The sequence below is a fragment of the Telmatherina bonti genome, assembly GCF_933228915.1.
Source record: "Telmatherina bonti genome assembly, chromosome: 6".
NCBI classification, from domain to species: domain Eukaryota; kingdom Metazoa; phylum Chordata; class Actinopteri; order Atheriniformes; family Telmatherinidae; genus Telmatherina; species Telmatherina bonti.
The window spans coordinates 27562551-27588238 of NC_136624.1; the positions used below are offsets into that span (position 1 = coordinate 27562551).

At 38.5% G+C, this 25688-nt stretch overlaps 1 protein-coding gene across 1 annotated transcript; it reads right to left on the reverse strand.

Annotated features, from left to right (window-relative positions):
- Positions 1 to 535: 535 nt before the first annotated feature.
- LOC306757097 (coiled-coil domain-containing protein 30-like) lies at positions 536 to 25535 on the reverse strand. Its single transcript, XM_079242059.1, has 20 exons — positions 25497 to 25535; positions 20163 to 20336; positions 19946 to 20066; positions 19379 to 19590; positions 19062 to 19157; positions 18476 to 18641; positions 17467 to 17538; positions 16842 to 16957; positions 15619 to 15720; positions 11518 to 11616; positions 10308 to 10409; positions 10038 to 10136; positions 9852 to 9946; positions 9641 to 9767; positions 9347 to 9459; positions 8994 to 9135; positions 4566 to 4702; positions 3854 to 3968; positions 3355 to 3416; positions 536 to 3270 (listed from the first exon to the last, which is right to left on the reverse strand). The coding sequence occupies exons 1-20, from the start codon at positions 25524 to 25526 to the stop codon at positions 3090 to 3092; spliced, it is 2361 nt and encodes a 786-aa protein (XP_079098185.1). The 5' UTR covers positions 25527 to 25535; the 3' UTR covers positions 536 to 3089.
- Between the last annotated feature and the right edge of the window lie 153 nt (positions 25536 to 25688).

Below are 25688 nucleotides of genomic sequence, written 5' to 3' on the forward strand. Positions count from 1 at the left end.
GAGGATTTTAACATTTGGCAAAAATGTGAATAACTTGAAAAGTTTACATGTAAGAAAGACCAGAAGTCACATCACATATCTCCTGAATGAGCTGAACAGTTTGATATTTGAACGGTTGAAGTGAGGCAAAAGGTGTAGGAAAGACAATGGGGACTTGATGAACCAGACACTGCAAACTGGTGCAGAGCTCCGAAACCCATTTGAAGCAGTTTTCAGCTCATTATGCAAAAACTGACCAATCGCAGAGCTGAATTTTTGCAACGTCCAATGCACAGTGGGTTTGGAAGGACTTTCATCCAATCACAAGGCTGAATTAATTTTTTACAAAATGCTAAATATCTCAAAAACTACAAAGATTTGAAACAACAAAAGTCGTAACAAACATCTCCCGAAGAAGCTCCAGGGTTTGAGATGTGAATGATTGAAGTTACCTGAACGGCGCAGGAGGTGTAGCGCGGCAAAGTTTGGTGGAATAATAATAAAAATGGCCGAAAAGGATCTTCACATTCATAAGATATAAAGAACAGGAACTCAGTACAATTATTATTAATAATAATAATCTTCTAATTTACTTATATGAGCAGATAACTTCACTTCACTTCCTAAGACTGATAAAGTAATAATAATAATGTGAAATGAAATAATGTGTTTAACACAGCTACACATAACTGAGAAGTCCTATTGGTTTAAATACTTTACTTACAACCTGAGTACATCAACATAAAGTCTATGTACATTATATAAAATATGTTTAAGTATTTGTATAAGTCCATGAAAGTTTTGTGGGTTTTTTTGTTTTTGCTAGCTTGGCCGAATTTAACAATGCAGAGGTTTTTAAAAAGGATGTCAAGTTGTTCTATATTAGTTGGTTGTTATCTTTAAAAGAAACTATTTGTATTCACAACTGATGGCACAGTCTTGAGTTACTTCCTAACCACATGAGTAAGTACTGTCACTAGCTTACGAAAAAAGGAAGTATGCAAAGGGAGAAATGGTAATGTCAAAAATAAAATATTGGTTAAGAATGTGGTACATTCAACATTTGAAGCCGTGGTGGACCCAAATCAAGCAAAAAAGAAATCCAACTATTCTGGTTTTAGAATAATGGCATATCGATTTAATCTTTTAGTTTCATACATGTTGTGACTTCAACAGTTTTAATTCTGTTCAAAATGACTCAAAAATAGGTTGCATAAAAGTTGTACCTACAAGGAGCATGAGAAGCTGAACAGCCTGGCTCATAAGCTTTTGAAACACCATTTTCTCTGGAAAATCTATCTAGTTATCTCAGGAAAACGAATAAAACAGATTGTTTTCTTGAGATATGGGATTGTTTAAACGCAGGGTCGCAGGGGGATCTTAGCTGTTTCTAGTCCATCACAGAATCAACACAGTGAGAATTTAGAGATTGAAATCAAAAGGAAGCTGGGGGAGTAGCCAGAGTAAGAGAACATGCAAAGTCCACACAGGAAACCTACTTCTTGTTCATTTATATGACTTAAAATGGTAAAATGAAAAGAAAAAAATGTATCTGTACATAATTAATTAGTTATGGTAATGAATTGCAAATTGTAATAAGTGTGTCTGGTGCTGCCTTTCTTGTCTATCTGCAGCAGGAATCAAACACCTGCAATAGCTTCCGCATGCTTTGTGTGAAACAGTCTCACCAAGGCTGTCAGTCCAGGAGGAGTGTGGTGCAGCAGAGATAGGGACTGTCCCAGACACAGTCTGATAGTTAGATGGAGGAACCTCCATCCCTGATCAACAGTCTTGAGTAGTTAGGCGTTACTGAATTGTGACCATGAGCTGTGTGCTTCCTGTTTACAGGGCTGGTTACCACACAACTGCTTTCAGTTTTATACAGAATATTTGCTGGCAGTAATGGTACATTTTTGTCTTTGTTTGTATAATGCACATTTTCATGTGAAAATTAATGCATTTTTTTCTTGAAATCTTTGAACTATGTATGAAATTATATACAAATGGCAGTGCCAGATTATCTTTAAGTCATAATCAAAGTTTGAGATTTCTGTTTGCATGAACTGGTTTCCTACAATAACAGCAGTTCTTTTACTTTTTTTTCTGAAAGATGTAATGAATAGTGAATGCACACAAACTTCTGCACCAACACATAATAAATAAAAAAGCAAAAGCACTGCCAGATGGTCAGGGTAAACTTTATTGTCCCGAATGGCAACTTTTGCATACAAGCAGGATGTCACAATGGAAATTAATTAATTTAAAAATAGCCAACATTCTTAAATACAATTCAGTAAACAACACTTGTGTAAGTAGAACAATGAATTAGAAAATTACTTTAAAAAGCTGATGGGAATAAAGTAAATTGTAAAACTGTTTGTTCTGCATTTGTATCTACACCCAGATTATATGAAACATGTATTCTGTATGCAGGAGGGTGGGGTCAGACACAATGCCTTCTGCCTTCTGTCAGGCTCTGAGTCTTGCAGATAAAGTTTAGAAACAATAGTTAAGAGAGCTATTGAAAACTGATTCAATAAAAAGACAAGGAAAAATACTTGGGTTTTTAATGAAAATGCATGTGCTGGTGGACCTTTGTACACACAACATTGTCAATGAATGCAAGTTTATAGTCGGAAATTGTTCCAAGATATTTATAGTGATTGACCACTTAAGTTGCCTGGCCTTGGATCTGGCCTTGGGGAACAGGTGGGGGCTTTAGACGGAAGTCGAGACTTAAAACAATTGTATTTCTGAAAACATAAAAACATGTAGGCATGCAGGAAAGCCTCCTCTGTCTTTAAATGAGGTCAAGCCATCATGAACCTTGTAAACTTTTATTTTGTACAACATGTATTAATTTGGTGCAATAAGTACATCTTCTAGTAGTAAATGCATGAAACATGTTATCTTTTTTAAAATTTACTCCTGAATAAAGGTTAAATTTACCAGCTCTAACTTTGGTCACTGATTTAGACAGCTTAATTTTTCAATTAGTTGAGCTCAAACTAAGCTTATATTTATGGTATTTATTCATTTAAACTACTAATAAAATAGTTACTGTACAATACATTCATGTTGCAAGTAGGAAAGCTCAGAAGGGAAAACTCTCAGTCTCTGAGGGAAGACTGAGGAGCTGAGTAATCTGGCAGGCTCTGCGTGGAGGTCAGGTTCAGGTAGCCAAACAAGGCCCCAGATGTACAACTGGCAGAGGAAGCGGTGACATCTGTCTGCTTGGTGGGGCTACCTTGTGCACTCTCCAATAAACCCTGAATTCCAGTCAACCTCACTCTAGAGGCACAAAGTAATTTGATATTTGTTTTTATTTGATCAGGCATGCATTTTAATTGATTGCTGAACCTGGATCAGGCTTACCTTGAAGGGTGCACAGTAGGAGATGTTGAAATCTCTTGATGACTGGATTTATTCTGGAGTCCCTATCAAACAAAAGCATAATATTACAGATTAAATATTTGTTTATTAACTATTTCAGGGGTGGGTAACTCTGGTCCTCAGTGTTAGGAGTTTCCTCGTTGCAACACACGACACCTATCACACTTAGTTAGCAGATATGTGGAGAGCCTGTTGTCAAACTTTGCACAAGTTTATTACCTATTGATTTCACTTAGGTGTGTTGCACTTTCTATATTTTGCCTAACCAGTGATTGAGGATCTTAGACTAAAGTGTTTCTGCCATCTTAAAGTTGGTTTGGGTTGTATTTAAGGCAATACATCTTCCTAAGTTCTAGCATGACAATATATTCTTGGTATTGTGGTGAAACCTAAAAGATGACAGAAACGTCAAAAACAGAGGGGGTACATGCTCATCGCAGCATGCATCAGAAGAACAAGCAGATTTAAGCATGGGCAATACCTCAGGAAAGTGCCGTGACAAGTTCTGAAGGCTGCGTTCCAGGATGGTTATCTGATTGGACATGTGCAATAGCTTGTTTCCAAGTTTCCTGTTTTCCATTTCTAAAATATCCACCCTTGAGATAAAAATAGGAAAAATGAACATATATAAGTAGGTATAGCAGGTGTGCCAGAAACAAAACTGACTAAAAAGAGGTGGTGGAAATGCATTTTTAAGTAATTTAATCTTTGTCACCACGCATCTTGCTGTTGCTTTTCTGAAAAAATGGTGGTTATGGTCAAAGGTGGTCAAAGCTGAATGAATGAATGAATGGATGATAGGGGTGCCGATCCACTTTAAAATGATAAAGTCAGATTTTCACTTCACCAATTTCAACTGTCAATATGTAAAGTGGGCATAAAGCAGGCAGCTGTAGCTCAGGAGGAAGAGCAGTTGTCCTTCCTCAACTTACCAGTTATCCTTCAACTGGTAAGTTGGGGGATCAATTCCAGGCTTCCCCTGATTAAAATGACAAAGTGTCCTAGGGCAAGACACTGTGTCTGTGTGTGAATGGGTGAGTGTGACAAGTAGTGTAAAGCACTTTGAATGGTCTAGAAAAGCACTATAGAAGTACAAGTCCATTTAACCTGCTTGATTGTTGAATGAACTACTTGCCACTTCCACCATGGCATGGACAAGATGTTTCATTAAACAGCATTAGATAATTCCGTACCTGCATTTAGACAAAGAAGCTGTAAGATCACTATCAGTCTTGCAGTGCTCTTCTTCATTAAGCTGTTTTAACAGTTTCCTCTTCTCGGAGAGCAGTTTGTCATTTTCCACAGTTATGCAAACAACAATTTCCTTCTCCTGAAAATAATAAAAACAAAATTTGAATAAACATCTGAAGTTTCACATCTTCTCGCACATGGAACATATTATGTCTTTGTCAACTTTGTGAACTGTCTAAAAACCTCCTTTGTTGTATACTTCACATAAATTTGCAGTGCTTTCTGATGTACAATTGCTCATTGGTGACTGGTGAGCCAATCAGTGCTGTTGGGACATCTTCCAGTTGTTTTGTAGGTCCAGCTGTATCTATTAAGTCTACAATTAGTGAACCTTTAACTGGATCATTATTTATATGCACTCACTGGATACAACCATCCCACCCACAATTGATTTAGGATCATCAATAAACCTAACATTCATGTTTTGAACTGTGTCAGAAAATAAGGGTGCAGCTATGCCAACTTTCTTGCTATCAAGTGACAGTGCAAGGAACCCCATCAATGTGTAGAATTTAGCTCATTTAGTCTGTACAGCTTTGTACTTTTTTTGTTTGTACTCCCGCTGTATGGAAGTGATGTTTTCACATTTGAGTAGCCAGAAAAAGCGCAAAAGTTCTACAATCAGAAATTCAGTGAACGAAGGGGCATCACATGCTGCCCTGACTGCACATTATTCCCAGAGTTTATACTGACTTGACAAAGTAAGGATTTCTGGTGGACTTCCCTCGATCAACAGGTTTAAAATATGTCCACAAAAATCAATGTAGGTAATCTGAATCTTTAATTCTTAACATATACCAGAAACTTTTTTTTCCTTATTTTTATTTATTCCTATTTAATCCTGACTACTTAAATGTTTTATGCTTATTTGTTCCCTTTAATTGGTTGAAACAACTGTGCATTGTCAATAAACTGAACAGAAAAGAGTTGATTTCTAGGTTTAATTTTTCATCAGATAAGTTCTGCGAAACTCTGAAATAGTATTCAGCAGCAGCTTGTCTCAGTTAGGAGACAAGTGTCAGTGTTTTAGTTTTAGCATAGTTTGTACGTCGGTTTCACCACAGGCTTTTGACTGGGGACTCTTGAATTATTGTACTTATTTATTTATAAACAAGGCTTTTGTCACTGCAATAAACCCTACAATATCTGTGTTGTTGTCAATACTATAACTATTTTACTTTTTTCTAATTATAGACTCAAGAAAAGCTACCATGAGGTTTATTTGTTGTAATGTGAAGAGGCTACATGGGCGTGTAGAGAGAGCATCACATCACAAATACCAGACTACCAGAAAGCTAAAAAACTGATGTTTTGAGGCTGTCTGTACTGTTTAATCGACCCAATGCTTGATCGCAACATTTCATGCTGTAAGACTTAAAATATTACTCAATGACTCCTAGTAGATGACTCCATGACCTTAGGACCCATCCCATTCTAATTTCTAGGTTGACCCTAGATCCAGTCTGGCCCAGATGGCTTCCTCATTGAGTTTTTCCATCCAGCTGTCTAAAATTCTACATGTTATATTAAAGCTGGGGTAGATAATGGTGGGGAACTAGCAAGATTTGAAAGTTTTTCTTTCTCTCTCTCTCTTTTTCTCTCTACAAGGTGTTTTCTGTTTTCTCTTCTTTTTTATTCTCTTTCTGTCCCTCTTCTGTCCTCTCCGGTCTGATCCAGCAGGACAAACTTGTAATACAAACAATTATGCAAAATAAATAGAAAAATAAAATTAAAATCCAGAATATCAAGGGGAGCATTATATCCCTAACCCTTTGCCCAGCAAAACACAGCATCCAGAAAATCCATTTTGCCTTCTTAAATGCTGGACAAGACAAAAAAAAAAAAGGGGGCAGCTTGTTTTGGCTCCTCCCCCTCTGGTTTTGCTCCTTTGGTGGAAAACCAGAGGGGGAGGAGTTACTTGTTCCATACACAAGTTTTAATGATGTTCTGCATGTCTTTCCTGCCAGACAACTAAATACCAGGAAGTGATGCAATATGTGGTGACACTCTGGAAGGAGTTGGAGTAAAATAGCACCACAGCCTCCTCATTAAATGGTTCTTTCTCAGCATCTAAGGAAGTGGAGTTACTGTTCAGCTTTTTTTTTTTTTTACAACTACAATCATGCTAGCAGACCAGGAGGCATGCTCGTATGTACTCATACACACTTGCCAAACACAGTCCCTGTTCATGTGAAGCAAGGCTGGTTCCCCACAATGTTTCATTTGGTTGGTGTTCTGCAGGCTGTTTGGTACACCATCCTGTCAGTTTTTCATGTCCTCCCTGTACACTGTTTTGCCACTTCAGTAACTTCAGTAAAACCTCATGCCATGAACTATTTTTGCTTGCTAGCAAGTGTTACTGGAATGTGTTTTTACCATAGACTGTATATAAAGAGATGGACGGAGTCTCCGTGACGTCACCCATAGGTTTCTGAAGAGCTGAATTGAAGCTCGGTGGGCGGTTCCTACCGTCGCCATGTTGGCAGCGTCATGCGTGTCGTCTCGCATGGAAATTACAAATATGGGCAAAGAGGTGGAGTTGAGAGGGCAGACGTGAGCGTCATGGCGAATGATTGACATCGAGCGAACGCCGAGCTTTCTGTAGCTTAAAGCTAACCGAGCTAACCCCAAGATAACGGGAGCTACCCAGCTAACGGAGGTAAGCGGGCCAAAGCTAAGTCATGTTGTTAACCGGTAAAAAACCGCGGTTGTTCTACGTTCTTCTTACTTGAAGCCAGAAATTGGTACCTGTCAATCAAAAGGACACGCCCCTAAATTTGCAGAACTTAAATTACTTTAAAACGGGCGAGTTACAAAAAAAATTCACTTCCCCCACAGTTGTCATGAAGGTAAACCTGACCTATAAACCGAAAATGGATTTTTGAACCAGGCTGTAAACATGTTTATTTCTGCCGTGAAGTTGGCCTTTTTAACATGGGGATTTGCTCTGTTTTGCAGCCAGCCCCTAGCGGATGAAAGGGGAAGTGCAGTTTTATGCGCTTCTGCATAGGCTTCACTTTTGACCACCGGAGGTTGCCGCTTGGTTTTAACTCATGTGTGCATTGTACTACCTTCCCAGGTGTTCCTTATTGTGCTGATGTGTGGCAGCCTCTTCCAGCCAATCAGGAGCTCAGGATCTGAGAATCTGGTCCTTTTAGCCACCTGCTGTGCACACGATGTCTGTGCTGTGTGCAAGCTTAGTTTCATTGTGTATTCTAGTGTTTGCTATGATCCTTATGGGGATCCAGCACGCTGGGGGCCCTGCCTGTTTGGTCTGGGGGCTGTTGTCATGATGACCGCTGCTGTTTGGGTGGCGCGGGGTCCAGCACTGCAGCTTCACGGCTGCGGGGTGGCCCCTTTGCTGCCTGGGAGTTGTGCAGTTGCTGTGGCAGCGGCCCCTATGAGCATGCGGGGGACTGGCTCCTGGTGTGGATGGATCCCGAGGTATTGTCTCCTCAAATCAGCACCAAGTCAGAATTTTTATCACTTACTTAATGTTTTGAGTTGTTTTATTAACCAGAATTCAGTTAAAGAGACAGTATTCAGGGAATTATGTTTTCAGGGAATGTGGGTGGGTTCTTTGCTCTATGTCCTTGTGTGTGTGTGTGAGTGTATGGAAAGAGCTTGTGTCTTTTATTTTTAAATGCCTTTTTATCCACTGTTTTAATCCTTATGACTTGATTTTATCCTGTAAAGCACTTTGTGTTGCCTGAGGCATGAAAAGTGCTCAAGAAATAAAGTTTGATTTGATTTGATTTGATATAATCCTTAGTTTTTTTTTTTCCAGATTGGCCTTGTAGGGGAGAACATCCATTTTGTTTTGTCAAGTTTTTCTTCTGTTTATGTTACTGTAGGATAGGTTAGATGTAGGTTTATACTTTTGTGGTTTGGTAATAGTCCTTTTACTTTGTAGGTTGCGGTGTTTCGTCTTGGCCATCCCTCCTTGCTTTCTTCTGAGGTTGCATTCCTCACTTCTTTCGTCGTTACTCTTTCTTAGTGATAATTAAAAATTAATTATGTTACGTCCCTAAGAAGGAGTAACAACTTCTTTAGGCATTACCGCTTCTTAGGGACGTAACATAAATAATTATGAACAAACACCAGACAGTCATTTGCGTCAGGGTGAGCCAAGGCCAACATAACAAACGAAATGCCCCTTCCTACAAAGCTATTTGAGCTAAACATTTGGATATGGATTGTTTGAATAGCGTAGTAAATGTAGAAGCAGTTTGATGCCAAAAAATTTACAAAAAACTACAACAAAGAGTTACAGGACCACCATCAGCATTCCCACTATTACTGGAATCCAGTTGTCCCAGTGCAAGCACCCAACTAAATATTTTGTGTAAAGAACAAATGAGCAAATTTACCTTTGTTAATGAGTGGGCACACAAGGACAATTCTCTCTCCAGAGTTTTTATTCTTTCATCGCGCCATTTGGTTTCATCATTAACTTTTTGTTTTGCTCTAGACAACTTCTCTTTGTGTTTTTCCTTCATGTTGTGGCGTTTACTGTAAAGAGGTAGAAACATGTCCAGTTAATTTCTCACTGATATAATTCTCATACATGCTTATGAATGCTGCATGTCGTACTACAGAAGAAATAAAATTGTTCTTATGATGAGCAAATTCAGAGAGCTCTGTCGGGATGAAGAAATATAAAACGTTTAATAGTTGTACATACAGAATAAATTGTGTAATATGATGAAAAAGTCAATTTAACCTTCGCTCTTTGTCAAGGTATGTAAGAGTATCGCAGATCTCCGCCTTCAGAGCTTCACATTCATCTTGGGTTGAGAGCAAAGTCTTCATCGCTTGCTGACAGTAAGAACACCCCTACAGCCCAACATACAATTATCAGTAGGAAGAAAAATTGGTTCCATATTTGCCAGGTTTGTCTTATGTTAATTGTCTTTAGATTGAACACACTGATAACGTTTCCTAATCTTCAGAGCACTAGTTAAATGATGAAAAACTAACTATTGACATAAAGCTCCGGCAGCATGTAAGGAATTACCTTTGGGGGGATGTTTTCTTTGGAACATTGTGTCGGAGGTTCTTTGTTGTCAGTCATGAAGGAATTCTCCAATTGGGAGTGGGTGTTTCCACCACTCTGTGAGTCTGAGTTTTTTCCCTCTGTCGACCTTAGAAAACAGACATAGAGCCACATAATAACTTCTGCAAAATAAAAGGGTATATGTGCAAGTAACAGCCACAGATAAAACTACCTGTGGTCTATGAGGTTGTTTTCTTTGATGCAGATTTTAGTGATGACGTTATTCAAGTTGCTGTGGTAATTACTGACAAACTGAGGACAAAATATCTAAAAAAAAAAAAAGAAACTGTTTTAACTTAGTCATATATTTAATCATTGGAACGTGCAGAAATTTTTATAAACATACCAGTTCACCTACCTCTGACTGCTTCTCCAAAACGCCACTTTTACTAGTACTGATCTTATTGTGCACATATCTGCAGGTCCGATTGTTATCCATCACCTCAGCTTCTCTGGACTGGAAATCGAAAGTTCAGACATGAACTACAGTGACAACGCTCATGGCACAGCTAAACAAATATGAAGATTTTCTGAACAACAGCAACATTTAATTTCATATCAATCATTTAGGTTTAAAGATGTGCAAGTTTCTAAAATAATGTTAAGGGATTAGATTAAATGGACATACTTTAGTGTGAGTGACCTGAACCTGCACATTCCTAAATTGCTGCAGCGGCTGCTCCTGCAATGCCGACTCAAGCTGCTTCACTTCCTTCTGCAGAGATTCAATCTAGGCAAACATTACACAGGTCAATGTAGCTTTTACGTTTATGTCTTGGAAAACTCACAATACATTTTAGAAATTTGACTACAACATACTTTACTTGTGTTTGACACCAAGATTTACAGTAGATTGTTATTCTTCAGTTTCTCAAGATTTACTCAGGACAGAGACAAAAAAAGTTCTCTAAATACCCTAAACATTATTAAACACATAAATTATTATGAATTATCCATTCATTCATTCATTATCCTAACCTTATATGTAAGTCGGTTTGGATAAAAGCGTCTGCTAAATGACTGTAGAATAGAATAACTGCTTAATCCATTGAAGGGCTGCAGGGAAGCTGGAACCTATACCAGCAGTCTTTTGGGTGAAAGGCAGGGTACACCCTGGACAGCTCGCCAGTCCATCACAGGGCCACACAGAGACAAACAACCACTCACACTTATGGGTAATTTAGAGTAACCAATTAACCTAACATGCATATCTTTGGACAGTGGGAGGAAGCCAGAGTACCCAGAGAGAACCCATGCATACACAGGGAGAACATGCAAACTCCACACAGAAAGGTCACTGTCTAAACTCCACCCCAGCCAAGGATCAAACCAGCAACCTTCTTGCTGTGAGGACAGAGAACCACTATGCCACCGTGCAGCCGCTCCACAAATCAATAAATACCAATTTCTCAGGATGTGATGTTTCGTGTTCTCTTTAGTTCTGGTTTCCTGTTTTAGTTTGTAGTTTTCCTTGTTTAGTCCCCTCTCATCTAGTTTCCTGTTCATTAGTTCTCGTTTTTGTTTGTGTATATATACAGTTTGGTTTCTGTTCCTAGTTGCTAGTTCATTGTTAACTCAGTTTAGCCTCCTGTGTCCTCTGCCTTTCAGTTCCTAGATTAAAACCTCCTAGTTCTGCATCTCTGGCTCCCACTACCACTTGTGACACAATTAATTATCTGCAGCTATAATATGCCAAATTTGGCATGAAACAAACAAAATCTAACTTCTTTTATTTGTTCAATTTATTTTATCAGGAGAGCCATGTAAGATGCACATTTTTCTATAACCAGCAAAAGTTTGCCTTTTGTTTCTTGATATCTCTACCTGCGTTTACTTACAATTTCTTCTTTTTCCATGAGAGAAAGTGTCTGGGCGGTTAATTTCTCTTGCAAATTTATGCAGAATTTGTTGCTCTGTGCCAGTTCTGCTGTTTTAGCCTTGAAGACAAAACAAAACACAACATTCCACATCACTGATGCCAAAGACATGCAGATATTCTGTAAAATGATAGCCCCGATGTGAATATGAGTTGTTAGGTGTATAAAACTACACAATGTAAAACGTTAGGTGATTTCATTATCAGATTTGAAGTGCAGAAATCTGCATGGTGTAAATACTTGGACAAATTCATCAGCTTGGTTAGCTTGAACTTCTGCAGAGATGAGTTTCTGGCACTGCTCCTGCAGAGCTGACTCAAGTTGTTCTGCCTTCTTCTGCAGATAATCGACCAGTGAAAAATATAAACACATATTATTATTGCACCTGCGTCATTGACCAAGACACTTAATAAGTTGTACATTTTGAGTTTTTTTTTTTCTAATACACTCTTTCTCCTTATAGTCCACCAGATGTTCACTCAGTGTGTGTGCAGTCTTGCTGTACAAAAGGCAAAAAATATCTATCCATCCATTTTCTGTACCGCTCATTCCAAGTCAGGGTAACAGAGGACCTGGAGCCCATCCCAGCAGTTTCTATGTGAGAGTCAGGGCACACTTTGGACAGGTCACCAGTCTATCACAGGACTAACTGAGACAGATTAAAAGCCACTCAGAGTGACCAATTATCATCATTAATCTTTATTCCAGACACATTGGTCCATATCGGCAATTAAAAAACACACACACACATAAGTATGAGATGTCTGTAGAGACAGACATTCATTCCAGTGCTTCCAAAAACAGGAGAAATACCTTGTGTCACTTACTTGAGGCTCAGTCATAACCATTACAAAGACATTTTCTGAGTCCCTTGATCGACACATAAATTTATACATGAAATTCCTCAACGCAGCATTAAAAGTAGGAACGTTATTTGACACAAGCATGTGGCCTGCACTTGTCCGTCTTAGAAGTGACAACAATATTCTAAAATCCTCATGAAATGCTACCTGAAGCTTTTTCATCCTAACTTTACAAGTATTGCACCATAAATGAGCAGTACAAAAATGAGTACAATAAGCTCTAAAAATATTTTCACATCATCTGGGCACAGATTAAATTTACGAGCCAGAATATTTCCTTGTGCATCCAGTTTACAGCTCTGACAGTGGACATCCTCATCAACACATAAATCTTTTCTGATTATATGACCTAAATATTTTACTTTGTGTACCGCATTTAGCTCCTGATCTGCCAAATAAAATGAATGGGATTTTTGTTTATTTCTGATCCTCCTTGGTTCTAGCAATCATGACAACACTCTCAACAGGATTATATATGATGTCATACAATACACCATAATTTGCACAGACATGAGGCAACTGCTGTAAACCTGAACTGTAAGGAGACAGGATAACCAGTCATCTGTAAACATCAGATTTTTAATAAGACAATTACATAATTTGCATTCTGTTTTACATTCATTCAACTTTCCTGAGAGATCATCCATGTATATGTTAAAAAGCACAGGTGACAATGGGTATGGTTACATGGTGTGTTTAATACGGAATTAATAATTCAGAATTAAATTATTAAGAATTAACTTATTCTCCTGCGAGTTTACATGAAGATAATAATTCCGAAAGAATGTTTACATGAAAGGCGTCCTCACTTCATTCCTCTTTAGAGCAGCGGGTTGGGAAGGGTTCAGAGGGTGAACGTGACGTATGACGTATACCGGAAATAAACAAAGTGGGCTCTTTGCTTCTCGTATTTTCAGTCATAACTTGTAAAAACTATAATAAGTACCAGTTTCGGCGCTATTTTTATTGTAATTTTGAAGTACCAGTTCAACACGAGCATACTACTTCAGTTTTTGCAGCAACTGAGAAGAAGAAGAAAAATGGACCACCGAACACGGGAGGAACAGGACAAGTAACGAGCATGCACAGAACGGAATTAACTTAAAATGAACGGAATTAAGGTTTAATTCCTAAGTTTTTAATGCCTAAGTTTTTTGTTTTTTTTTAAACTTTCTTAAACCTGAAGTGTAGGAGCCATATTATAAGTCATGAATGTCTGCGAATATGCTAATGTGTGCAGGCTTGATTGGCACTTGGGTGGAGGGTGTGTCACTTTGGGTGTGAATGCACACATTACAAATAGTTGCACTCACCTGAGCGCATAGTTTGGCTGTAAGGATGCAAAGTGGGGTGAGCTCGGAAGTAAACTTTTTGTTGACCACAATTAGATGTTTTTGCTCTGCGTATTGTTTGTTCATTGTAATTTATTTAAAGTAACTATAAAAATAAACAAACGCAATAAGGAGAACATACATCTTAGTGCGCGTCATCAACATCTCCCGTGTTTAGCCTGCAGCGGCTGAAGTAGATAATGGCGTTGGACAGTTAGCCGCAACATGAAGTTTTTATCAAAAACCTGAAATTATCCACTGAAACCTTTTATTTATAAGCCTCTGAATACACTGGATATACTAAATAAAAACAACTTCACAGGTAAACTATCAATATACACTGCTCAAAAAAAATAAAGGGAACACCTAAACAGCATAATGTAACTCCAAGTCAACCACACTTCAGTGAAATCGAACTGTCCACTTGGGGAGCAACACTGATTGACAATCAATTTCACATGCTGGTGTGCAAATGGAACAGACAACAGATGGAAATTATAGGCAAAATGGCTCAGGTAGTGCAGCTCATACAGGATGGTACATCAATGCGAGCTGTGGCAAGAAGGTCTGCTGTGTCTGTCAGCATAGTGTCCAGAGCATGGAGGTGCTACCAGGAGACAGGCCAGTACATCAGGAGACGTGGAGGAGGAGGTGGGAGGGCAACAACCCAGCAGCAGGACCGCTATCTCCTTCTTTGTGCAAGGAGGAACAGGAGGAGCACTGCCAGAGCCCTGCAGAATGAGCTGCAGCAGGCCACGAATGTGTATGTGTCTGCTCAAACAGTCAGAAACAGACTCCATGAGGATGGTATGAGGACCTGACATCCACAGGTGGGGGTTGTGCTTCCAGCCCAACACTGGGCAAGATGTTTGGCATTTTCCAGAGAACACCAAGATTGGCAAATTCACCACTGGTGCCCTGTGCTCTTCCCAGATGAAAGCAGGTTCACACTGAGCACATGTGACAGACTAACAGAGTCTGGAGACGCTGTGGAGAACGTTCTGCTGCCTGCAACATCCTCCAGTATGACCGGTTTGGCAGTGGGTCAGTTAATGGTGTGAGGTGGAATTTCTTTGAAGGGCCCCACAGCCCTCCATGTGCTCACCAGAGGTAGCCTGACTGCCATTAGGGACAGAGATGAGATCCTCAGACCCATGTGGGACCATATGCTGGTGTGGTTGTTCTTGGGTTTCTCCTAATGCAAGACAATGCTAGACCTCATGTGGCTGGAGTGTGTCAGCAGTCCCTGCAACATGAAGGCATTGATGTCATGGACTGGCCCGCCCGTTCCCCAGACCTGAATCTAATGAGCACATCTGGGACATCATGTGTCGCTCCATCCACCAACGCCAAGTTGCATCACAGACTGTCCAGGAGTTGGCGGATGCTTTAGTCCAGGTCTGGGAGGAGATCCCTCAGGAGAACATCCGCCGCCTCATCAGGATGCCACACACACTACTGAGCCTCATTTTGACTTGTTTAAAGGAGATTAGATCAAAGTTGGATTAGCCTGTAGTGTGTTTTTCCACTTTTATTTTGAGGATAACTCCAAATCCAGACCTCCATGGGTTGATACATTTGATTTTCATTGATAATTTTTGTGTGATTTTATTGTCAGCACATTCAAGTATACAAAGAACAAAGAATTTAATGAAAATATTTCATTCATTCAGATCTATAATGTGTTACTTTAGTGTTCCTTTTTTCTTTGAGCAGTGTAAAACTAAATTTGCCCTCATCTTTCTCAATATGTTTTTGTTTTATTTTTTAAAAAAAATCATAAGGGAAAGTGTATCTTGAAAATGTTAGTAAATTACTGCATTCCTCTTGACTCGCTCCAGGGCTTAATCGGTTAAACAGAAACTTACTCTTTCTTTGGGTTGGTCCATGTCTACATGCAAGGTTGTGACCTGCTGCTCTGTCTGCAGGGCTGTCTCCATCCTCTCAACTTCCACCTGCAGAGACCCCACCTGGAATAAACACCATACAGCTGAGTATGTCTTCAGATTATTCTCAAAATTAACCAAAAATTAACCATAAAATAAATAGTCTCCAACAAGATATAAAGACAAAGCCTAAGTCAAATACCTTCCTGTTCATTCATGTTTAGTATAATTGGACCAGAACTTAAAGTGGAACTATTATGTGCATTTCAGGCTAATTTATTTTTATTTCTGAGACCAGAAGGGCTGGGATTGATTGAGTTATTGTCACAAAGGGCTTTATTTACTTCAAACCGACCCTCTCCGTAGGCTGTCAGATCAGCCTGTGGGCAAAACGAGTGGATTGAGACTCTTCCGCATTAAGCCCCGCCTCCCGCCACTGCACTACATCACTGCACTACAGGATGTCTCTCTTTGGTAAACTCACCAGCCATCGTTGGAAATAACTTTATCCGACGTTTTCCACCAGCCTGATGTATTTGTGCATGCCCTTGTTAACCAGTAGAAGGTAACCAATCACCGAACCTTATCCCCCGGGACGTCACAAGGATTTCCAAGTAGAAAAAACTCTCTAAAACGACGCGTTTTTCGTCGCCATGGAAACTCAAACTCAAACATGCGTTTGGGTGATAAAAAACGGTGCCGTTCACATGTCTGATGAGGATTCAACACTGTAACACTGTAGAAAGCTCAGAAAACTCCAAATACCATAATAGCACCCCTTTAAAGATATACAGGCTAATACCACAGAAATCTGTGCTTTTCAGATAATAAGGTGAGTTATGCATCTAGTAAGTACTGATGTTTATCTGTCTATTTCATCTTGTACATTCTGGCTGGTGGTTGGAAGTAATGCCTGTGTTATGGTTCAGTGCTACTTTGTTTGTTGAGATACTCTGGTTCCTCTCATAGGTTGGGTGTAGAGTTGCCTTTAATCCTACACAAAGTAAGGTTCACAACTGTTGTTGCCTTACCTGACTGTAAACAACAAACTCTGATTATATTTCCCAGTGTCCTCTTGAGCTACAGACAGTTCTTTCTACTTTCTATTTATTTGTGCTTCTGTTTCTACAAACTAGTCTTGATCAGTTTTGAATGATCTCTTTATTTCATTTAAAAAATTTACTTCCTGTCAGCAGCTATCTTACCGTCTGCTGCAAAGAGCCCTTCTCAGCATCCAGAGTGCGAACTCGGTTCCTCAAGGCTCTGATTTCGAAGTCCAGACGATCATTCAGGTCTTTGGCCTTCCGCAGTTCCACAATTTCTTTGAAAAACAAGTCAAATAATGAATTTATAATGTAAGAAATAATACATATTTAAAGATTTCCCATATTCTGCAAAACATTGATTGATTTGGAGTTGCTTAACTTGAGACTTTTCAAAGATGAGCTTCCACTGGAAATGGTGGGAGACTAAATAAATAGCTTTTGTTTTCTTTCAAACTGTAAAGCTCAATGAGTGAGCAAAATCATTCAAGTGAATATCAATCAACCTTTTTTTTATATTCAGCTTCTACTTTTAGTTTTGTTTGGTCAAATTTCACAGAACTTGTCCAAGGTAATTTTTGCCTTTTGCCCAGTAGGACATAATACACAAACATCTAGTCTTACAAACACAACTGAATTCAGTAGACTAATTAAAGCAGTTTTAGTCTCTCAAGTTTGTCCTTTCTTAATATTATAGTAATTTTTTACACATCCAGTGGCATGGGGCGCTTCTAAGAAACCATCCTACAGAACAAGAAGAAAAAAAAAAAAGGAAAAAAAAACTCACCATATTTCTTCAGTTTATCTACTTCCTGTCTGAGCTGCTCCACCTCCACCTGAGCAGACTGCAGCTCAGGCTCTACAAGACAAAGAGGCTTATAATGATCTCACTTCCCCCACGCTCTTCAATAAGTTACTCGCAAAGTCTGCTTTTTTCACAACAGCTTTGTAAATCTTTAGTAAGGCCAGCCTTCGGTGTAATGTAGTAATCATAGCATCAGCTGAAAGAATTGTGCTAATCTGTGGGTTTTGCTCTTTTAGCAGCTATAGTTGTTTATGGCTTATAGGAAAAACATTGTGAAAGCTTCACTGTCTGGGGGAAAAAAGGCTTATAGCAGAAATACTTTGTGTCCCCCAAAGTACAAATGAAGATTTTACGGTTCATTTAGACATTTAACCCTCTGATGCATAAAATGATAAAAAAAAAAAGACACATTTTTTTAATACCACTACATATATATATATATATATATATATATATATATATATATATATATATATATATATATATATATATATATATATATATATATATATATATATATATATATGTGTGTGTGTGTGTGTGTGTGTGTGTGTGTGTGTGTGTGTGTGTATATATGTATCTCTTTAACTTTATTTTTAAAGTTTGTTTGTAATGCTTCCTGCACTTTGAATTGTCTTGTACATGAAATGTGTTATACAAAAAACCTGTCTTGCCATACAAGTTTCCGCTGAACCTCAAACTGACTTTGATGTGTTCAATGATACATCCTGTGTGTGTGTGAGATAGAAAAAGATTATTTGCTTTATGTTCATCTATGATAAAATATATTTTCTACTTTTAAATTAAGGTAAAAAGACAGACATCAGTGGTAAAATACTTGTCTTTATAAGGTACCAAGAAGGATGTCCTGTTAAGGGTACCTCTCAATGATAAACCGTAAGTTCAGTTCAGTACTTTTTCTGAGAGTTTGGTTACTATTTTAAAATAATCATAAATGTCTTCAAGAATGATGATCTGAATATTATCTCACCATATGCTCTTCGAGTTAAATGGGCAGACTCTAGCTCATCGGTTAGGCGGCGGATCTCACTGTGAGCCATGGCCAGTCTGCGAGAACCTTCTTCTAGGTCTCGCTCCAGGCGGGAACACTCCTTCTCCAAACCGCCTGCCTGGCCAGCCAAAGGTCTGGCTTCTGTCTACAAAGAGAGGCATGCCACTGCTTACTAAGGGACCGATTCTAAGAGACTAAAATGTTGTGAAAGAAACAGAGAAGGTCTATGAGCAGCAATGTTTAGAAATATATGAAAGACCAAGCAGGACATACTGGAAAGAGTACCGGAACAAGATGCATCAGTGGCGTAGGAACATAAAATTCATTTGCCATGCAAAGGGCCCTACCTGGTGCTGGTAACTGTGATTAAAAACACTGAAACAAAAAACAAAAATAAAGGTTGCAGTTAATATGGATGCTGCAGAAGAGATGTGAACAGATAAGATGGAAAAGTTGTTAAGTTTACACATTTTACATAAACTAGTCAGCATCATGTCCAGCTGACCTGAGTGCAGTTTTATGGTTTTGTTAGTATTTGAGGGATGCACTACTATTATATACATACAGAGATAAAAATATTTTTGCTTTGTGATGTCTTGTGAAGTCCAAAAAGTCGTTTCCATGTGCTTTGCAAATGACGTGGCTCCCTCTTGTGGCTACACTGTGAAATTACATCAGATAGTTAGATCGTTTTACATGTTTACACAATAACAGAATCGTAAATATTCTGGTAAACGCATGTATGCAAGTATACATCAAACTGAATGTAACTCGTGCTCCAACTAATGGTTAGAAAGATTATTCAACTGTAATGGATCTGTCACAATTATTAAGCAAAGGAAAATAGAAAAGGATGCCTCTTAAGGTTTTTCCTCCTCTAACCTGGCATAAATTGGTGGTCATGGCTTGTGCTTCCATCTCCAAATGTCTTTCTGTGTTTCCATCACCCATCAGCTGGTCAGGATGTTCAGCAGTCTCAAGCAGGGAAGCCCTCTCCACCAGGAGGTACGCCACCTGCTCACTGGGGCTGCTGTGAATCAGCTCTGTTAGACCCTGCTGGTACAGCATTTTAGCCACCTCACTTATCTGGGCATCTACCAGAAAAATAGAAAAAGGGGAAAAAGAAGTTACCGCTACTGTTGGTGAGTTGAATGATGGTGTTTGAGGATCTTGTGCTAATGTAGGGAGTCGTTTTGGGTAGACTGTATTTTGATTCACACACCAAAGAGAGCTGATGAAAGGGACAGAGACGTTAAAATGATCTAGTAAAACTTGTTTGTGAGAAAGAAAATAGCACTCTTTTATTTTAGGAAAACTACATTGTTGTAAACATGTAATAAAACCTTGATTAGATATTTTGAACAAGTGAATCTTGGTTTTTAAAAAAACTGAATATTGGATATGAATGCTGGATTAAATTCAATATTTAACCTGTTAAAACTTTCCAACCTTGAAGAGACATAAGACGTCGTAGCTGCTCTCTGAGCTGATCATTCTCATCTTGTATCTCTTGAGCCAAAACGTCTTTGCGCTCTGTAAAGATTCGGATCTGCTCCAAAGACTTACGTACCTAGACAGAAAGATTGCAAACCGAAACAGAGCTTTTATGACGTAGTTCTTTTTAAAGCTACTAATATCTTTGATGATTAAGCAATGATGACCTCACCTCTTCCATTTCTGCTACGTGTTGTGAGCGGTGCATTTCTAGATCCTTTATCACACTGCTCAGACAGCTCCTCGTGTGCTGGAAGGCACGCCATAGCAAACACAGCTGAGCCTCCTTAGAGGAATCGGGAGAAAGTCCCTCTTCACTGAGCCATGTGGTAATCTCGTCCAGCTCCTGAAAGCAGCCATACATTGTAAAATGATGTGATATTAATAGATGATGCATTGCTTACTTCTTACTAAGAAAAAGACTTGCATTAGTGGAGGATAAATACAATTACAATACACAACACCCCTCTGCAATATTGCTTTATAACTTACAGTTATTGCAGTGCGAAGTTGAACAGCTGGATACTTACCCAAGCTAACAATTTTGATTCATTGCATTTAAAATTGAGGCACCAAAGAAAAAAACATTAATGCAATGAAAACAGTGCACTGATGACAACTTAATTTTTTTTTAAATAGTATTTATTATTTCCACCTTTGCTTTTGACCGAGTGAATCTGCATTTGCATTGTTTAAAGCAATATTATTTAAGTTTCTGACCTTAAAACTGAAGGTTTCTGACCGGTTTTGATGGATCATTGACATTCACATATTTCTAAAGATATCCCTGCTCTACAGCATCCAGGGACTGAGAAAAAACGCAACACAATTTTGAGTTCCCGCTGGTGGCATCAAGTAACAGTTGTGTTTTACTTTACAGCACCATGTCACAAGCCTGCAACTGGATATCAACACACAGGCTGATGAAGAGAGAACCAGCAGGATGCAAAGTAAATACTTAATTAGTTACTTTTAAGGAGTGTGAAATAATGCAAATGTGCAGAGTTACTTTAAAATTAGCTTTTTTGGAAAATCATTGTTTTTGTGTTGTTCAACTTACTATTTAAAATACACCAAATGTTTTTATGTTTGATTCAAATCAGCTGACACCATGAAGCCATAGATTTGACTTTTTCCTCTTTAGACTTGCTGCTTTTGTCAGTCAGCAGGACTTTCCAGGGGCTGCTAGAGCGAGCTGTTGCCACAAACTACCACAAAATGGCACAGCTTAAACTGTCAAAACCATTTACAGTGACACAAAATTGATGACTGCATGTATTTGGACAGTGTTGCCTCAGCTCTCCAGCCCCCTCGAGTGGACTGAGTGGAGGAAAGTGCCACATATAAAGAAACGTAAACATAAACACAACTTCCAACTGACATTTACAAGCAACTCACGTATATGTGTATTATTACAGAAAGAAACAGACTGCAGAGTTTGATTTGACAAATTAATGGTGTTGTCAATGTGTTTCACGTTGTGTCTTTAGTTCTAGTTTCCTGTTTTATTTTGTAGTTTTCCTTCTTTAGTTCCCTTGAGTTTTGTTTCCTGTTTTCCTTCCCATTCATTAGATTCACCTGAACTCATTTGTTAAGTCATTCCACCTGTGTCTTGTTCTGCTTGTGTGTATATATACTACTGTGTTTCTGTTCTTTGTTGCTGGTTCATTTTGTTAGTTCCATGCATTTGCGCTTGTGTTTGTTTGTCTCCGTGCCTGGGTTTGGCCGTCCAGTTTTTATGTTTCGTTTGTTATCTCTTGTTAGTGTTGCTGTATAAAAGTGAAGGTGGTGAAGCTGGTATTAAGATTAAATTAACAATACTTTAATTCTCCAATGTCTGCTAGTGTTTTAACAAATCACACAACCTTTAATTAGTCTTTAATGTTTTTTTTTTCTGTTTGCACCCCATCGTGAAAGCTGCGGACGTTTGAGCTACTCAAACAATTTTTGTAATTCTTATTCCCATATCCCATCAAAGCCTGACAACCAGTTGCCACAACTTCCCAGAAGTGTGGCTGCTGCCTGCCAGAGCACAATTAATACGATTTTGACAAGCACTAATCGTGTTTAACATGAATATCTTGCTCTGAGTGACCTCTGCCTTTGTTTACGGCTGCTGCCACAGATACTGTACCTACATGCTTGTGCAGGTACAGTTTAAATATTACATTGTTTTAGTGTGTTCAAAGTCTTTGTGATATTGTTTGTCCTGTGTGATTGTCATTGGCCAAGCTAGACTAACCAGTACTGAAATAAGTCACTATTTCAAGAATCAGAAACTGTTTTATTGCCATAAAGAAGACACTTAAGCCATTAATTCATTTTTTTGTTATAACACTTATGCTATATGCGCTAAAATGTTTGTTTTTTGTGTGTCATTGTAGGCATTGCTGTTTAAATATTTTATTGTGTCTGGCTGTTGCCATTTTATGGAAATTCTGGTCAAATAAAAGCGAAACAATATTTGGTCAAAGTGTTGTCTAATTATAATTTTATATAGAAGGAGGGCTGAGTCAGAGATCAATTTGGACTTGCCAGTTTTCCAGAAGCTGCTTTTTTATATTATCACTGAATCTTTGTCCTCTTGCAGGTAGTTTCCTGCATCCAGTCCACTGGAGAGTAGAAGAAAGCTGCACCAGAACTGTTGGTCCTATAAAGCCAAACGTATCATATTTGATACATAACGTTTCTGAGACATTTTGCATCGCTTTTTGTTGGAAACTTTGCTCAAAACCCTGTAGTACACAATCTGATACGTATACCCTGCCTCCTAATAGATACTAGGAATTGGAAGATTACGCTATAAAATTTTTGACCTATAACATGTTGATAAATGCAAAAAGATATACATAAAAAAAATTAAATTGTTTTTTTTATTAATTAAAGTGCCAATTAAAAACTTCAGATATAATATTGACATCTCTCCCTGGTTTTTCCTAAGTTGGGCTTTAAAAGGTGAAAGTACAGCAGTGTGCCTCATATCTATTGTTAGCATCATTTAGGCTGCGCCACCTCGTGGTAAGTCTGTGTAACTGCGTTCCCAGCATGTGGCAACCTCTGCATGTCGTGTGCCACGGCGTGTTGCCACTGCCATGATCTGAGCTCACTCTCTCTCTCTCATTTTGTTCATATTAAACCACATACTTTACATCCACTCTGTCATCCGTGTCTTTCACTGTCAAGGACTACAGTATCTCTGACTAAAGATGATCCCAAACATGCTGGATTCTGGTGAGACAGACACTCCTGGATTCTTCTCCATGTTGGATAAGTGGAGAGAGCCATATTAAACCAGTCAAAAAAGGCTAAGAGAACTGATAAATGTGATCCCACATTTTCCAGTTCCCTTAGCCTTTTTTGTCCATACAGAGCAATGACAGACATACAAACTTAGTTCATATAAAACAAAACAAAAAAAAAAGTTCACAACTCTCCCTGCAGTATTATTTACAGAACTGGGTTGATAGCATTTCTCTACTGTACTCAGTTTTGCATCAAGGATGGCAGGTTTTCTAACTTGCCCCTTTGCTTTTATTAAAAGGGTTTGAGCTGTAGTTTAAACTATTTGTTGAAGTTGTTTCTTTGCTGACATTTACTGATCTGCTGAAGCGGTTCTGTCTTGTTTATCGGCAGTGGATTCAAACTTTAAAAAGCTGAACGACAAAACCGAAAATCCTCCCATTGTGTTTTCCTACAGTGGAAAACGGGCCAAACCAAGCAGTTTTAAAGGACAGATTTCCGTAAAGAAACGTGTGTGTATACCGTAGGATTTATGTTACAATGTTTATCCACAACATCTTCATTTGAAAGCGCAATCAAGACGAAACAATCAACAAGAGGAGCTATAGGTTTATCTTAGGAAAATGTTGCACTCCATTGTTTTAGTCTCTCTTTCTCTCTATGTGTTTGTGTTATTGTTAGGTTTCTTGTTTTTTAGCTCGCGATTTGTTGAAATAAAATGTAAAATGCTCAGTACCTCTGGTTGGTCCATCTGTTCTGTGCTGAGATTGAGAAGCTACTTTCACGCTGACGTCTTCCTACATTTTACTAAAACATCCAACAGACTCCTGAAAATTACACTGACAGGCAGCAACAAAACATATAACCCCACTCTACAAAGGAAAAAACACAATAAGCACGATTTAGACCGTGGTATTCTCCCAGTTGCCCCCCCCCAAAAAAAAGAAAGGAAAAAGGGAGCATTCACTGCACTCCCGAGATTTAACAAATACACTAAAATATTTCATGTCAAACGCAGCTACGAAACTAAAATAAATGATCTGTGCTTATCATGAGGGGACATATAGCGGAGCTGTAAAACTGCTTGCTATGTTGTAGGTAGTCCGAGTTTGTTTCTTGATGTGAAATCTTTTGCGAACGATGATATTGGTTTGTCCGCTGGTTCATGAAGGCGTCTTACAGGACCGTTAACTGCATAACGAATTCAGTTTACTGTTAAATATAATGTTTATTAGTCTTTTATTTATTTATTTATTTCTATTGAAAATATAGACTCATTTTGAATTTGATGTCTGAAACACATACATAGGCTTACCGGTTTTTGAGCAATAGCTACTGCAATCGAGGCAACATCTTTTTCAGGAAAGTCTGCTTATTTCAGTAAGACAATGCCAAGTCGCGTTCTGCATGTGTAATAAATAGTACACTGGCCTGTCTGCAGTCCAGATCTGACTCCTTCTTTAATATGTGGTGCATTATGAAGCATAAAATACAACGGAGACCCTGGACTGTTGAGCAACTAAAGTTGTACATTTGCAAGAATGGGAAAGAATTCCACCTACAAATCTTCAACTATAAAGTGCCTTCAGCTCGCAAATGCTCATTTAGTGTTGTTAAAAGGAAAACATGATGTAACACAGCAGTAAACACATCCCAGTCCAAGCTTATATTAATATTAGTCTGAAACAAATAAGAACAAAAAAAGAAAAGATCAGTTTTAACATAAAATAGCACGTCTTTGTTTAGCATATTCAGTTGAAAACAGGTTACAGAATGATTTCTAAACAATTGTATTCTGTCTTTTATTTACATTTAAGGCAACAACCTCTGGAAGTGGGATTGCATAATGTGAAGCTGTATATGTATATGAACTAAAATGGTCCTAGAGATTGACTTCGGGATAAAACATCTAGCTGTGCCCCTGGTGGTCTGACGTTTGATATTTTCAGTCAAAAGCAAGCAGTTATCAGTACTTTCCTGCCTTACATCTGCCTCTTAACAGACTTGCTGTTGTAGTTTTCATGCACAGCTGGATAAACAGCATGAGAGCATGTGCAGCATTGGTGCAAAAATGTGACGTGAATCACACAGACTGCTATCACGACCAGCCCACTCATCCAACACACTTTCGACAAAAAATGTTACTTTTTTTGTTTCCAGCCTTTAACAAATCGGTCCATAAGCAGTGTTACCACAATGTTTCATTTAAAGCACACTGGATGTCTATAGTTTAGCATTAGAGAGTGAGTTCTGTGTGTGTGTTTACCCTTGTCCATAGGAATGTTGCGCCTGGCATAGATTTAGTACAAACCACAGTTTCCAGGGGGAGGGCAAGGAAAAGTTTGAGGAAATGGGTGTTAAGAGCTCCTCCTATATCTAACTTCACATTACCGCTCTGCAACCTTCTCTTCAAGTTTAAGAGCAGAAGTTTCTTTTAGGAAAAGCAAAAGAAGAGGAG